A 17,478-nucleotide genomic window follows, 5' to 3' on the forward strand; every position below is an offset into this window, starting at 1 on the left:
TAATACTTCTTTCTAAAAATAAATAAGGGCCCATATATCCTATAGACATCGTTTTTGAAAGTTTAGTTAGGTTTTTTGATAAAGAAAAAAAATCATTTTTGTCGCAAAAAAACTGCATTTTTACCAATTTTATGATTTTTTTTCTCCATGAAAAAAAGTTTTTTTTACTAAACGGAGATGGCAGTCTAAAGCCCTTATATGATAGTTTCATAACATATTTTATTATAATCCTTGGATGCATACAGCGTCGGAAATAAAATTTGAAATTTTGAACATTTTCAAAAATTAGCGATTTTTGAAGTGATTTTACTCAAAAAACCCATTTTTTAAAAATCTAAAAATTGGCTCACTTGAACCCCATATAATGCTTAACAAGTGGGTAGACACCGCATCCCGTATTTTTTCCCATAAAATGTTTTATGATTTTTTGAAAGTGACCTTATCGCCCATGGCATGCATGTAAAATAAAAATGTCTAATAATTTCAGTAACTACAATTCTGGTTATATTAATGCCTAATAACTACAATAAAGGTCCTTTTTATCAGGAACAACTAAAATCTTACTAACTTTTAATAATATATCAGTAACAAACCGCTGTTGATGACCTAGACAATTCGTCTTTTTGTAAGACTCTGTGTGTAGACTTTAGACAGAAGAGCCTTTGGTGATTATATTAATGACTAATAGCTACGATACTGATGTACTTTATCAGTAACAGTGAAAATCTATATATATATATTTTTTATAAATATTACTTTATTTTGTCTCCTTTTACTTTATGTTGTCATATGATTACTTTATGTTGTCATATGAAAGTAACGGTGAAAGCTATGCATTCACCGTTACTTTCATATGCAGCAACGAATCATATTTTTTCTCTTTCAATTCTCTTTCTCTTCAACTCAATTACGCGACAGGGGAAACCATCAAAGGGAGGAACAATACAATGCATTTAAAACGATTAATTTTAATTTCGTGCTTTGGTTTGACATTGGCGAATGTTGTCACATAATTTTTGGATCCTACCTAGTATGGTTACTTTTATACGTAAGAATATGTATAATAAATCCATACTGCAAAACTCACTTGTAGTTTAAGAATTTAAAAAGCCCACTGTTTTATGAGAGAAATAATTAATTGAACATGGTTGTAAGTTGAGGTAACCAAACAGATCTCACCAAAGGTAGCTACTATAGCCAGGGATCCAATTTCTAACAAAAGAAGGTCAGGATCCCTATAGTCTTCAGAACTTATTTTAATGCTTAAGTGGCCTGAATTCGGTCAAAAATACAAAAATTTGAATGAAACAAATAAGGAAGTATGGGATCTCAGCTCCCATAACAATTAGGCGCTGATCAGCAGAAAAATATATTCATATAACAAAGTACAAAAAGACGAATTGACTGGGTCATCAGAAGCGGTTTGATACTGCTACATTATTAAAAGTCAGTAAAATTTTATTTGTTGCTGATAAAGTGTACCATTATTGTAGCTATTAGGCATTAATTTCATCAGATTTTCAGTGACTGAAATTATTAGAAATTTTTTATTTTACATGCATGCCATGGGCGATAAGGTCACTTTCAAAAAATCATAAAACATTTTATGGGAAAAAATATGGGATGCGGTGTCTACCCACTTGTTAAGCATTATATGGGGTTCAAATGAGCCAATTTTTAGATTTAAAAAAAAATGGGTTTTTTGAGTAAAATCACTTCAAAAATCGCTAATTTTTGAAAATTTTTAAAATTTCAAATTTTATTTCCGAGGCTGTATGCATCCAAGGATTATAATAAAATATGTTATGAAACTATCATATAAGGGCTTTAGACTGCCATCTCCGTTTAGTAAAAAAAACTTTTTTTTCATGGAGAAAAAAAATCATAAAATCAGTAAAAATGCAGTTTTTTCGCGACAAAAATGATTTTTTTTCTTTATCAAAAAACCTAACTAAACTTTTAAAAACGATGTCTGGAGGATATATGGGTCCTTATTTATTTTTAGAAAAAAGAATTATTCAAATAGGTTAAATACTTTTGAAATAATGTCCATTTGAAATGGAGTGTTTTGCCGGTTTTTTCCAAAATGGCGGATTTTGTGCAGAATTTTAATAGGCTATAACTGAAGAAAAAATTTTTTTCTTGCAAAATCTTTTTGGGATATTTCATATGTCCCTTAGTTGTAACTACTGTAATTTTTCCAAAAAAATCGGTGATGGTCATGTGACAGACCCTGCCTGATCTGAAATGGAATGGCTCTATACAGCCTGATTTAGAATTCAGTGAAAGACTACCTAGGATCTGAAATTAAATATGATTCATATCAAACTTTAAAGTGTCTATTTACATCCCTTTGCCTCTCACTGCCTCATATAAAAAAAGTAGGTTTGGAAAATAAATATATTATTCATTGCTTAAACTAAAATCAGCTCTTATTTTGCACATGCAAACGACAAAATAATTGACCATTTTCAAAACAACGCAAAAAACTGTCTCATATTTTCACCCCTCCCTTCCTTTTTATAAATATAATTTAAATAAATCAGTTTTTTTTTTGGAGATGTAGAATAGAATTAACAAAACTTATACCTCAGCAAGACACTAAATTCTAAAAAAAGCAGAAGTTAAAATTAAAAAAAAAAAGGAAAGAGGGACAAAGATATAAAATAAATTACTATATAATATAGATATCATAAATTTCCATAATTGCTCATATTTAGCAACAATATTGCTTTTATTTAAGGGTGCTCGTAAAGGAGGCACTTACCTCCTGACCCCGAAAATTCTGAAAGGCAGCATAAAAAATAAATATGTTATAAGAAACCAAACGTTTGACAAAATATTATCTTATTTAAAAAACATTACACATAACAATTTGCTTGAAGAAAATAATTAAATGCGGGTTTTAACAGCTCGAACTGTTTTTCTTACAGACATTCATACAATTACTAACAAATTGTTAAAGAAGGAAAGCAGAAAAAAAATATGTATATGAAACAAATGTACAATGATTACAACATATTTAATTTCTTTCTTTTTATAAATCTTTTCACATTTGCCAGTAAAAAAAAGGAAAATTATTAAACAGAGATGGTTGTAATTCAGACCAAAAAAAAAAAAAAAACGATCCTGGAAACTGAGTCCCCCCCCCCTCCCCAAAAAAAGCTGTCCATTTATGACTCTATATAATTATCCAAGGGGGAAAATGATGCACACAAGGTCAAAATAAATTTACTACTAATGAACAAACAAAAGTTATGAACAAAATAAAAAGAAGAATATTCACAAAACTACTGTTACATGTGAAGTTGCATAATGCAAAAATGTAATAAAATTTCTTCTCCAACAAATAATGAATAAGTTATTAAAAATATCAAATCTTAATAACTCTAATCTGTACTGAAATTGGTTTCTATTGGGAAAATATCCTGCTAAACCATGGGGAAAATGTCTGAGCCCCCCCCCCCCCCCAAAATTTTGCATATGGGCTCCCTTGACTATACACACATATATATATATATATATATATATATATATATATATATATATATATATATATATATATATATATATATATATATATAATGGTAATTTCTTGCCTTTGGCATAATATATACTTTTATATTTCTAAATAGTATAAAATGAAGTCTCCAAAAAGCGTCTGTTTGTTCAAGCGCAAAACTCGAGAACTACCTGGCCGATTTAGCTGAAATTTTTAGTTTATTTCTTTAAGCCCGGCAAATTTTTACAGACCAGTTTGAAATAATTTTGAATTTCAGTTCTTTTTTTAATCCTAATTTAGGCGGAATTTTCACATAAATTCCCGAACATGGGAGTGAAACATTACCTGCAGATATTAATATTATATATGGTTGGAAAGGGTAGATTTTTCTGCATTCCATGCAATTTGTTCCAGTCCTCTAACTTAATTATGGCTGGAGTTATTCCCATTAAAAACTCAAATTTTTTAAGGCTTCACTGCACTTCACAGGCACTACTTTCTTCATTAAAACTATCAATAAAAATTAACGAATTGTTTCCCAATTATGTTTTAGACACCTTTGGAAAGAGCAACTTTTTTTACTCCAGATCTAATTCAAACAAAGGTCAAAGTGTCAACCTTCTATCTGAATTTGAAAAAAAGTTACAAGAAAATTGAGTGAAGTTCAAAAATCTATTCTTCATTCAAGTTATAACCGTTTTATTTTCTGTTACCATGGTTATGCTTTTTAAATCCTTCGCTTATTTCTTTTTTGTTATTTTAATTTCTTAAAAATATTTTATTTTTTAGCGATTCACAAGCCTGCTATGTCAATTATAATGGGGGAAATGCTTCAGAAAGGTGGGGAGGGGGGGGATAGGTGCTAAAGGGGGAAAAAAAATATTTCTTCTTATGTCAAAGTGGGAAGGGAAATTTACATTTGCTCTAAGAGCTTTTTATTTATTTTTCTCGCAAGAACAGAGCCGTGTGTGTACAGCTAGTCTTGTATATATTTTGTAACATTGAAACAAGTTTAAGTAAAGCTTTAAAAAACAGCACTTGCATATTCTGATACATCACAAAATGGCGATGTAAGGTTGGCGATGCATCATAATGTAGAAATTACTACATCGTCCAGCTCTAATGTTCAAAGATACTTTTAAGTTGTGAAAGCAAGAATTTAACTATAAGTACACTAAACATTTACTTTTTATTTTAATCTACCGTATATGCTCACATATAAGTCGATCTTGTCTATTAGTCGACCCCCCTACTTTTAGGAGAAAAATCAGGAAAAAATCGAAAATCCATGTATAAGTCGAGCCTCTTCTTTTGAAAAAAATGGGAGCCTTTTCCTGGTAATTTTGAATTTAAACATTATAAAAAGGAGCAAAATGAAATGTAAAAAACATTTTTATGATAAAAAACGTCCAATTTTTATTTTTTTGCACCAAAAGGGTTCACTTTTGTGATCACAATTTTTGTAAGGGGTTTGATTTCACCGTTACGATTTTTTTACTGGTTGCTTTTATTTTGATTTTATATCAATAAAGCTTTATGTTGTAGCCATACTATATTATTTTTAAAAAATGAGCAATAATTCGCAACTATTGGGAAAATTCCCGAATACGGCGAACCCCACTTTTCGCATAGTCGGCTGTTTACTGTAATTATTTAATCATTTCAGAGTCAGACCATGTAAAAAATAGCAGAATGTTTAAGTGTATACTTTTTTAGCATTTATACTTAAAAGGGATGGACTAAAATGGGGAAAATATTCACGATTTTGAGGTTTTTTAAAAAAGAAATAACCGGGGGGAAATCTCGGAAATTCTGCCCTGCGTATAAGTCGATCCCCTAACTTTAACCATCATTTTTTGTAATAAATTTCTCGACTTATACGCAAGTATATACGGCATTAATGATAAAGCGTTTGTGAGACCATGCTTCATTCAAACACATCCGCATGTTTGAAACAAAAGACAGTTCAAACCAATTTTTTGATAAGAAATGATGAAAAACAATTATTTCCACACCTTTAAATGTCTTGCAAACAATTTGATATTATTTTATGACAACACATGATTCTTTTTTATCGTAATGCTTATTTAAGGTAAGTATGCTTATTTAAGGACTTGTTCTGCTCATTACCCACACTACCCCGGATTACCTTTGGGTCCAGTTAGTCCAGATAAATGAGGTTACATTGCACTCATTTGCCCTGTAACTACAAAACTTCACATTTAATGCTCTTTCAAAGTTTGAAAATACATGGCTTTTGATTATTACCTGTTTTCATTTTAATAGAAATTCCGTTACATATTAATATTTGAGCAACCCAAATACAATGTTGTTGCCTATTTGTCTTTGAATGAGCTTTATTAAACAAAAATAAAACATAACATGCAATACTTTCTGAAAATTTAATTTAAAATGAGAGAAACAGAAAGAGAGCGAAAGAGGGAGAAAAAGACTTTTAACTTTAACTTAGTTTATAATTTCAAAGGGGGCGAGGGGAATCCTGTTAACACTACGAAATGAATTAAGACATGAAGAAAGCAAATGTATGGCTGTTACACATGAAATAATATCTTCATAAAGTATTTATCAAACATAACTAAAAAAAACTGCAGGTATCTTAAATTTATATTTAAAAAAAACATATATATCAGGAAGTGACATGAGCTGTGAAAATTCCTCAACCAAGCAAAAATAAATGAAAAATTGAAGGAAAAAGGTTATTACCTTCAATCTGTATTTCACGATCATTCATTGTTTTCAATAACATGGCTTCTTTCCGTTCAAACCTAAATACGCGAAGAACAGCATTTGCAAGTGGAGTCCTGTCTCGATGGCAAAGATCTGCTAAAACACTAACAACTTCCAAATCTTCTTCCATGATGAGCTAATGTCAAAAATAATTGAAATAGAGAAAAACATGAGTTTTATTTAAATAGAATAATTAGAGTTTATTCATTCATTTAAAACTAATTGAAGAACTAATGTAGCAAAGAAATATCCCAGATAACTATTTGTAAAAAAAAAAAAAAAGAAAAGAAAGAAAAAAAAGTGATTAATCACAATTTCTTCACACACACACACAAAAAAAAAAAAAAAAAAAAAAACTGGTTTTAATAACAAAGTATTGCATTTCCTAGACATAAATATTAAAATTAGTTCCTATTGCTATACTACGATTCATGATAAAAGGCGTGAATTCCAATTCAAAGATAACAGCCTGCAGGATTTTTCAACTTGTCTTAGTAAAAGGATTTTTATTGCTATTATTATTTCTCAAGCTACCTTCAGCAACCTACCAACCCTTTCTTAAGCTGGCCTTCAATAGACATTTTGCTTTCGAGCATTTGAATTAACGAGAAACCACGTTGTGTTAGTTGCAGTGATTGATACCATTCCAGGGTTCATACTCATATTTAAAAGTGAAAATAAAAGACTTTTTAAGGATTCTCAAAAAAATTTAAGGTCTCATCGGAAATGATTAGATAACTTTAGGTATACAGTTTCAAAGTTTTCCAGAGTGTGGGTCTGTGTGTGTGTGGGGGGGGGGGGGAAGGGGTACTTGATACATAATACAGTGGCCTACCTAGCATGGGTGACACCTGGGGCGATAATTTGGCATGTCACTACTCCCCCCCCCCCACGCAAAAAAAAAGTTTTAACGTTCTATGAAAACATGAAATTCATAAAATTTTCAGAACATTTGTGTTATTACAAAATTTTAAGTAGGTTAGTGTACAAAAGACAAAAACTATGAAAGCTTTTTGCCTAGACACATTTGAACCAGACTTAGATAAAATAAAAAGCTTTCTGCAAACACAAATCCTAACTGGAAAATTTTCTGCAAATAATTATTTTGCCTAACTCACTCTTGAATAAAGAATTAAATTTATACTCAAGTATGAAAAGGGACAAAAAAAAAGGTAAAAACTATCATTTATTTTTTTTTTTTACAATAACATATAGTTTGTTCCTAATTTTCACCAACTGAAGAAAACTGCTAAAACCGTTATTTTTTCACACATGTGCTTTAAAAGGCTTTTGGAGAAAGGCTTCAACAGAAATAAACTGGGATTTTTTTAAAAAAAATTCCCTTAAAAAATTTTTTATTATTGTTTTTATTTATTTTTTTTATTAACATTGGCAAAAAATTTCTGCAGAGCCAAAAATTTTCTGCAAACGCCGTTCGCCGCATTCGTCTATATTATGCAAGACTGATTTGAACACAGCCAGTGACAGGTCTAAAATATAAGATGTTGTACAAATTGATGGCCCATTAATTCTTTCAAACATATCTCAAATACAGGGGAAAATAATGAGTTTCAGTTTTTTGGTTTAAAAAGAAGTCACTACTAGATCTAAGTTTTGACAATATGAACCTAATTCTGGGGGTCTTGAGGTTCTCACCGAAAAAATTTCAAATTCGTATGAAAAATGTATTTTAGCTTTAATATTTTTCAAAAAATTTGCAATTTCACTTTGGGCGACACCTGGGGCAGACCACTTCATTTAACTATGAAATTCCAAAAAATTTTTACAGGCTACAAAGCCTAAACCATTAGAGATTCACCATAAATATTTTGAGTGCTTTTTTAAATACATAAAAAAAGTAACCATGCCAAGTTTCAATACAATCCAAGACTGTGGGAGTTGGACCGCATTTTTTTCATTGACTTTTGCATTTTTTCTAAAATAAATTTAAGAAATAAAAATATCATTGAAATAATGAATAAAATTAGCAGGTTTTAAGTAGCATATGGTAAAAAAAAAAACCTTCCAACACAAAAAATGATTGAAGTATTTGCAGGATGCAAAAAGATTGAAATCTCAAACAACACATGCAATTTTCGGCGAAACACGTGTTTGATGTTGTTGGCATGCTTCCCAAACATACGTTTTCGGCAGAAAACCCAGAGGATGAAGAGTTGAGGGGGGAAAATAGAAAAAATAATAAAACAGGACCAAACTTAATATCGTTTAAAAAAATTAAGGACTTTTTATGGGTTTTTTAAGGACCTTAATTTTGCATAATGAAATTAAGGGTTCCTTAAGGGTTTTTTAAGGGAGTATGAACCCTGCATTTTGAACTTTGTTGTACGGCCAACTGGGTGCATTTTTGATAGCTGATTTTTCGGTTTATGATTTTTAGTTAAAAAGAATTATTTATGTATCTTTATTATGACTTTACTTGGAAAATCTCGTAACTCCAAAACTGGTTTGCAATTTCTTCCAAATTTTATATTTTTTTCAAACTTTGTTTATAATTTTACAATTTTACTTGTTGAGAAATTTTGGCTAAAATGCATTATTTTTTCTTGAAACCAAAAAAATAAATTTTAGGTCTATTTCTAATCAACTAAACCTTAATTGTCACTAAATTTAAACATATTTGATTCATTGTATTTGATTCTTCATCTATTTATTTTATATAGTAATTAACTTTGAATTGCAAAGATATAAATATTACAAATTACAAACATATATTTGAGGTACCGCAAGTGAAAATAAAAATTCTAACATCTAATGTATCAAACTTCGATTTCAAGCATAAGAAAGTAAAAGATAAAGGGAAAAATTACCTCCTTCAAAGCATTGTATTCAGCTAGAGGCATAATAACTTCATGAATATATCGAATCCTAACTCTTAAAGAGCCCCAGTCTTCTCTAATGGGAGGAGTTAATCCACCCAGAGGAAACCAATCTTCAATCTCCTCACCATTAATTAAGTTTTCTAACTCGACTGTAACATCAGCTAAAATAAAATGACAGCTTTTAGAATATGCTTTTTGTAACAACTCACACAAAAATGAAAAACCATCTTACCTATTTCGGTATCTTTCGATCTTTTGCCTTTATTATATAACGTAATTGCAAATGATGTAATGTCAGATGGAATGTCTCTGAAAGTGACAAACATTATTTCAATTTTCATGTTTCAATGTTCAACATTTTAATACAAATTCAACACACATAAATATTAAGCAATAAAAAATGTATCTTGGGATACATGCAGGAAAAATATTTATAGCAGTAAGAACAGAGAAAGGTAGAGTAAATTACAAAAATGCAATATGTTTTAAATAAAAGTGTCCATATTTTGATCAGGAGTGCAAAATGTGTCAACTTTGAGGATCAAGGATAGGGGGAAATTTTAGACCCCACTCTGGGTAAATTTTGCATATTTGAATTTTAGAAATGAATTCTCCAGACAAAAAGTTTACCAATGATAAAAAGAAAATGCATATGGTGACTTTCAAAAAGATAAGCTCACAGAGTGGTGTAGTGGTTAAGATGCTGGCCTATCATGCACAAAGGCGCAAGATCAAACCTGGCTCCAGTCGGTAGATTTTCAAGATGCAGAAAATCGACAGCATCCATATTGTATGATTATGCGGCATGTAAAAGACCCCCTCAAGTACTCATTTGGCATGGAGTATCTCTTGGCAAAATTAAATTCCTAGTGCAGTTTTGCATCGAAAAGGGCCCAGGTGCCTCATCTAGTGGGGAAACTGGGCAGCAAAATTCTCGTGGCAATGGCATCTCACCGATAGTGATGCTACGTCAAAGAGTGGACGCTATGCCAGGGAATCACACTAGGTCTGCAAAAGGCAGTGCCTCTACCACAGCCCCACCGTTGATCTCAGAACAATGCAGTGCAATATAGTCAAATTTCCGTGCCTGTGGTAATGCAGAATTTATTTTTATCAAAGTCTAACAGATATAGTAAAACTTTGGGGAACTATTCATATGGATAGGGAGAAATGTTGGGAGTAAAAACATTTTCTGAATCCGGGATTTTAGTATTATGAAAAATGATCTTCTTGGTACGGTCAGTATGAATTATAGTCCTCTCTGGTTTAGTGATTTGAGCTAATGCCTTTCACCAAGACAGACTCAAGCTCAATCCATCGCATAGGAAAAACATAACACTTCTAGTCAATTCTAACGCATCATGCTAAAAAGTAACGAGTTATTGGAAAAAAGTCATTATTAGTTTTCTGGTAACTTGGTTTTGTTAGTTTATTTTCTTCAGTCACAGATATTGAAAATGACTTGCAGTGTAAAAAAAATGTTTTTGAGAAGTTGCTTTTTTAAAAGGTAGATTTCATGGTTGATAAATTTTTGCTACGCTACAAAAGGCCAGTTAACATTACTTATCCAGCCTTAATTTGAAAGCAGACACTAATTGTTTTTTACTTTCTTTTGCATCTAATACATAGAAGAAAGTATTGGTTTCGTGCAAATTTTCGAATTTCGAAGGATTCGAACGTTTTGAGGTGTGCCGAGGCTATTTTGACCATTTTTGGAAAACGTCTGTCTGTGTGTGTGTGTCCGTATTTGTGTGACTGGTTTTTTGTGGCCGCCCTACAGCAAAAACTACCACATGAAATCAAAAGAAATTTGGTACACTTATGTGCTCTTATGTGATCTTGTGCCCATTGGTTTTTGGCGCGAATCCCTTCAGGGGGGGGAGCAATGGAACGTTTCTTGAGTTATGCGTGCCTGCTATTCTCCAGGAAGTAACGGTTAGAATCAAACAAAATTTGGTCCATATGTTGCTCTTAACATGTGCAGGTGCTGATTCAATTTTGGTGTCAATAGCTCAAACAGGGGCTGAGCTATAGAACGTTTTTTGTGGTTACTTGTGTCTACTACACTGGTGGACAATTGCTAAGGATGGGCTATGCGGCTCGCCAAAAAGTGAGTGTAATTTGATGCCAAGTGTAATAAACTAATGTCAGAACACTAGAACATTACACTGACGATAATTTATTGTGCTCTGAAATCCAGAAGGCGTTGAAAAGTGTCCAAAGGAGAAAACGATCATTTTGTGCTGAATATGTAAATGTGAAGAAATGTAATTACCGTCCACAGGCGTCCCGGCGTTAGATGTCAATATGGGATATGGCCGCCATGGAGAGTAATACAAGCTTCTACACGTCATTTGCAGCTTTGCACAACAATATCCAGCAGCTGTTGGGGTAAATTTATCCCGTTTCTCTATCAGCCACGAATGAGGGTGTTTATTGGAGGGTGTTGTCGACTAGCAAGACTGCTCCCAAAGCATCCCAAACATTTTCAACGGAAATCAGATTTAGAGAATGTGCTGGCCATCCAATGGGTTGAATTTTCTTGCTCTTTAGACACTCCTGAACAGTGGCTGTTCGATGACAAGTGGCATTGTCATCCATGAAAACGAATTTATCTCCCACAGCACCACGGAACATGTAAACATGAGGTAGCAGAACAACATCAATGTATCGCTGGCCAGCCATAGTCTTTTTGGCAGCACGTGAGCGAAGTACGGCCATTGATCATGATCCCAGTCCACACCATGACACCACTAGTAGGATATTTGTCCTTTTCTTTATGTTTTCTGTCCTGTATTCAGTACTACCCTCACGCCAGATCAGTTGCTGACCACAATTAGTCGACAGACTGAACCTGCTGTCATCTGAGAATAGTACGCAAGCTCAGTCAACTTCTGTCCAATTGTGATGCTGACGACTTCATTACAAATGGGCGAAACGCTGACTTGTAGACAATGGGGTGTACAAATCAAGCTGTCGGATGTGTAGTCCTACTGCTTGCAAACGTCTGGCTACAGTTTTTCGGGATATTTGCTTGCTAGTAGCAGCAGGAAACTGCGTTGCTACCTCAGTAGCTGTGTTGTGCTGGTTCATTTTTGTTGCTAGCACTATGTATCAAATTTGTACTGATGTTGCACCGAGTACACAACCTCCCCCGTGACATTTGATACACATTCCATTTATTTGAAATGATTTTCAAACCTTCAAAACAACCCTGCGGCTAACCTCGAACTCCCTGGTAACAACTGATATTTTCTGCCCTTCTTCAAACTTGACAGCAACACGACCACCCGTAAAATTATCTAAGGCATTTCGGAAAAGCATACCAAAAAATTCAAGTTCGTCAAGTGATTCTTTCCAGTCAAGTTTTGCCTTTGAACAACAATGGTCGTCACGCACCAAATTCTCTTTATATCCCTTATCAGCGCTATCACGTGACGAGCATCGGCATGAATCTAAAATTTGCGTACGCACTACGCGTCTTACCGTATCCCACACTCATACTATTTTCTACATTTCTTTGCCTTCTATTTTGCGGTTCTTAACGCTGCAATTGCCATCCATCCGTCCTTAGCAATTGTCTACCAGTGTATATCTCAAGAAATAATGAACAGAATAAAACAAAATTTATCGACAAGTAGCCCTTAGAGGGTACAAGAACTGATTTTATTTTGGCGTTAAGAACTGAAAAAGGGATGGTGCAATTATTCTTTCTTTTTCATTGCGAATGCTACGTCTCAAAAAGTAATGTTACGTTCCGGATGAAATTTAGATTAAATGTGAACCTATATGTGAACAAGCGTTGATTCAATTTTGGCGCCAATCGCTCCAAGAGGTGCTGATTTTTTTTTTTTTTTTGCGAATAAAAATAGCTTTACTAATGCAACAATAAGAAAGATAAATTGTAATACACTGTAGTCTGCGTATTTCTCGTTATTTCAATTGTATGGAAATGATCGGAAATATTATATCAATGATTTAAAATTTTTACTGTTGCCATCTTATCTTTGTTAACAATTAAAATTTGTAACTAATTCAAGGCTTTTAAAATAACTTTTAATTTTCGCTCTTTGCTTTGCTTTTGCGATAATTCGGAAATTGGGACGGTCCTCAAATTTTTTGTGTGCATAATTTTATTTTTTTCTAGGAATATTGCTTTCTCCTCAAGCATGGGGAGGGGTTAGATTCATAAGAAATATATAGAAAAAGTTTCATAATGGCCACAACATACTAGTTTAAAAAGGGTGGTTTGAAACCGATTTACATTAAATTTTAATAATTTTTACAATGACAAAGCAAATACTTTATGAAACAATGATATTAAAAAAACTATAAGTCCAGTCGCTAAAAACACTCACAGAAATCATATGATACAACTGCTATGGCATTGCAGCAAAACAACTTGACCTCAAATGGGAAGCGAGTCATGAGCTGAAAGGTCATTTTTATTGATGAATACAAACTGGAACTTCTGTTCCCAAGGAGAAGATGCAGCTGGACCCAAAGTAGAGTCATTTCTGATGAACACAGAAATAAGCGATTTGTGATCAAAATTTCCAAGCAGGCTCACAGCCAGATCTTTCTTAGTTTTTCGCTGAACTAAATGTTAAAAATGATGCTTCAGCAGGCAGAATTTTACATGTTTCAGGGTTTGAAACTAAAAGTGGTTTACTGATCAAGGACCATAAAACCAACCATCCGACCAGCAGATTTTAAATTTTAGAGCTCCATGGGACCAGTGAAGCTTTATTCCTGTTTTATTTAAAAAAATGGAAGTCATAAGTTTTTTTTAAACAGTAAAGATTAAGTTTACACCTTTAATTGCACTATTTAGGTTTTATTTGCAAGAAAAGCTTAAAAAATTCCTACAGACTTTTGAAAACTGCTAACAGACTGCCTTTGTCATGTTAATTTTATTTTACATATTTTTGTCTTTTTAGTTAATGTTTTCGCTAGCGGTACTCACACGGCTTTGCCCGTAGTAGAAAATTAAAAGGTCATTTGGTTCGCCTGTATATTTAGAAATAATGGATGATGAATTTCTCGCCAATTTGCTATATTGTTGGATATAATTTGAGGTTTATGGCCTACAGCTAAGCTGAAAATTAGGCAACTCATTTCCAACTAAAAATTTGAGGTAGTGGTCTGCCCGAAGAAAATAAAACATGAATCATTCTTTACACTGAAAAACATTTATTTGACACATATTGAAAATTGGTTACAACACAATGATTTGTTCCCCGAAAAAAAATTAGAAAAAGAGATCTTACAATAAGTCCATGCATGGATTAAAAGTCCTGTTGGTGTTCCATGGTGACGCCTCACCGGTCGTTGGACAGCATGGCAATTTCCACGAATTGCAGGCAAGTCGATTCACACCGCGTGAGCAACAGTTCACCACATCAGGGAAAAGGTATACCAGGGATGGACACGATCTTCTTTCACAGGAGAACAAAAGACCCACATCAGGGAAACTTATAACTCTTTGCTTTGGTAGACGTCATCACAACACGCGCCTTCCAAACTTAAAACATCATCAGTGCTTTTCCAGGAAAGACCAGACCTCACCAAGAGGCCAATAGCAAAAATTTAGGATGACATTTGACGAACACGTTCACGAGACACAGACAACACAAGACGAGGAGACGAGTAGAAGTAAAAAAACGAAGCGAAGCGATCGAGCTCCTGCCGGTCTGCGTATTTATAGCCAGATTCGGCCTTTCCCGAAACAATGTGACGTTACATGATTTGCATATTGCCAAAACAACACAACCCGAAGAAAACACAGCTTGCAGGTTGCACAATTCTTATTTAATTTGGCATTCAGCACTTAACACCTCAACATGATTTCATCACGTCATTGACACGTGCTCTTTCGGAAGTTTACCGACATCTGCCGAATGACTGCAACCAATCCTAGCATGCCGCATGTTTTCCGAACACTTCCGATTCAAACTCGGACATTTGAGTGTTGGTGGCAGGTGGATGGGATTCCCCGCGCAAGGTTTTCTCTCGGAATGGCAAAAGGTAAGTCACAAAATGATTTTTCTTTTAAACAATATTGGTGAAATCCTTCAAGAACCAAAAATAAAGGCATTTAGCCCAACAATATCCATTTGCTCGTCCATGTTACGGTTCCACGTTATGATATTTTCGCAATTTAGCCGTCCACGTGGTGATAATTTGCTCAGTAAAATTTTCTTAAAATCGGAACAAAAAAAGAACAAAATCGAATTTTCAAAAAATTGCTTCGAGGTGCACACCCTCATGCTACAAACTAATTTTGTGCCAAATTTCATGAAAATAAACCGAACTGTCTAGCCGCTATGTGCGTCACAGAGATCCTGACAGAGAGAGATCTAGACGGACTTTTAGCTTTATTATTAGTAAAGATTATTTAAAGTCAGGAAAAAAGTGAACTACTAAAAAGTCTACAGACCAGTGAAATTTTATAGTTACTGGTCCAGTGAAATTTTAAAGTTAATTTAAGAGAAAAAAAAGACATTATAAACTATGATAAATTGCCATTACTTACTCAAGAATGAAATCTTCCTCCCATATAGGATCAGGAGGGCACTTGACTTGTGTTCGACACACTTTCACTTGGTTGAGAGAAATTATGCAGAATGGATGAGGAACAAGTCTGACAGGTAAACGGTGAGCCTCGAGCAATGTAAGATGCAAACTGCGAACTTCGGTTACATTATGACTAGGGGCTCTGCCTCGTGGAAGTTGAGGAGAGCATAATGGTTTAATTGCTTGTATCCATTCCTAAATAAATAAGGAAAAAAGAACTTATTTATTATTGGTTTATGTTTGTAGCACACAGAAATAACAAATTTGGCTCTTACAAGTACTCTATTTTAGTACACTACATGCAACTTTTTTATATTGTAATAAAGGTACTTTCATTCTTTTTTTCCCAATGAATTAAGGGCATAATGATTCACTGGACATTTAACGCTTACGTTTAATTATCTTTGAAATAATTTATCACACAACACTTTATTCATTTTTTAAAATGAAATGCACTTTCACAATACACAAAACATAAAACCAAGTTTGCAACAAAATTAATTTATGAAATGAATTTTTTCGTGATCACCAAAAATCGATATAGCTCTTGCTCAATAAATACATTATAACCAAGAAAATGCAAACAGATCATGTATTACAAATCAAATTAATGAAAAAAAAAAAAAAACTTCAGCAGTTATAAATATTTAATCTTAACACATTTTATGTAAGATAAAATTCAACCCATTTGCTTTTAAGTGAGACATGCCAAAAAAAAAAAAAATGTTTTTAAATAACATTTTGTAAATTAAATGTTATTAAAAGAATTCTGCCATGCTAAGCACAAAAGCTGTATCTGCACTTTTTATCAAAATTGAGTTATGGTCACTAGGTGATTCTTTGCCACATATTTTACCAAAATACAATGTTTTATGGTTATTTGTGAATGGGATTTTTTTTTTTTTTGAAAAAAATCTCAAAGAGTTGCATCTGAATGAAATACATGGAGGTGCAAAACTTTAAACAGCAATTTCTCATTTTGAACTCAGATGCAGATACGACTTTTGCGCTTAGCACGGCAATATTGGCTATGTACGGCATAAAAACCCAATGTTATTAAAACGACATTAAAAGTATTAAAAGTTATTTAACAATAGTTCTGCAATTATTAAAGCAATTATTTATTGTGAGGAAAAAAATTGTTAGTTCATACTTTAGAATTAAATATATGATATTTGTTATTAATGCAAAAGCGTTCAATGCTAAGTTTTTTTTTTTTTTTTTTTTTTCTTTTTTCTAAAATAGCAAACTAAATTTTGATAATGTTGTGTTTTTTTATTATTGTTGTTGTTTTTATTCTTTTTTTGAGCCCTTTTGCCATAAAAATTAATTTTGATTCAGATTTGACAACAAAATGCATGGATAAACATGGACATTGCTTTTTAATGGATTAGCAATGTGGAACTATAAATGGAAGTCCGAAAATTTTATATAGTACAGTGCTGGCTTGTAGAAAGTGATGTCTGCTGTTTTTAAGCCTATAGCCATTTTTATATGATAACAAGAAGTTTGAATGTGAATGCGGTGTCACACACTGTTTTTGCATTGTTGTGAGAGTCTCGTGTGAAATAAATATTTTCATGCATTTTAAACTCTTTGAAAAGTTCAAAGTTCTATTTCTATTCTGTGGAAGATAAATAATCCAAACCCGCGATTTCACTAATTGTTTTGTTCAAGTGTTTTGCCAAGGTTGTCTAAAACTAAGAAAAGTGCATTACAACTTGGTGTCACCTATTTTCATAACTAAAACTGCATTAATTCAATGGTCCTTGTTGTGTCCCTCCAATATATGGTTTAGGTTTTACAGTTTTG

General features: G+C 32.8%; 1 protein-coding gene across 1 annotated transcript in view; it reads right to left on the minus strand.

Annotated features, from left to right (window-relative positions):
* Positions 1-17,478, minus strand: part of LOC129219700 (ras GTPase-activating protein 1-like) — an 83,772-nt gene that overhangs the window by 25,410 nt on the left and 40,884 nt on the right. The window contains exons 13-16 of the mRNA XM_054853982.1: positions 15,626-15,861; positions 9,323-9,399; positions 9,079-9,251; positions 6,227-6,386 (exon numbers count right to left, since the gene is read on the minus strand). Coding sequence (XP_054709957.1) covers positions 6,227-6,386; positions 9,079-9,251; positions 9,323-9,399; positions 15,626-15,861 — 646 coding nt within the window. The remainder of the gene's footprint in view (positions 1-6,226; positions 6,387-9,078; positions 9,252-9,322; positions 9,400-15,625; positions 15,862-17,478) is intronic.

The sequence above is a fragment of the Uloborus diversus genome, chromosome 4 (genome assembly GCF_026930045.1).
Source record: "Uloborus diversus isolate 005 chromosome 4, Udiv.v.3.1, whole genome shotgun sequence".
Classification (NCBI taxonomy): Eukaryota; Metazoa; Arthropoda; class Arachnida; order Araneae; family Uloboridae; genus Uloborus; species Uloborus diversus.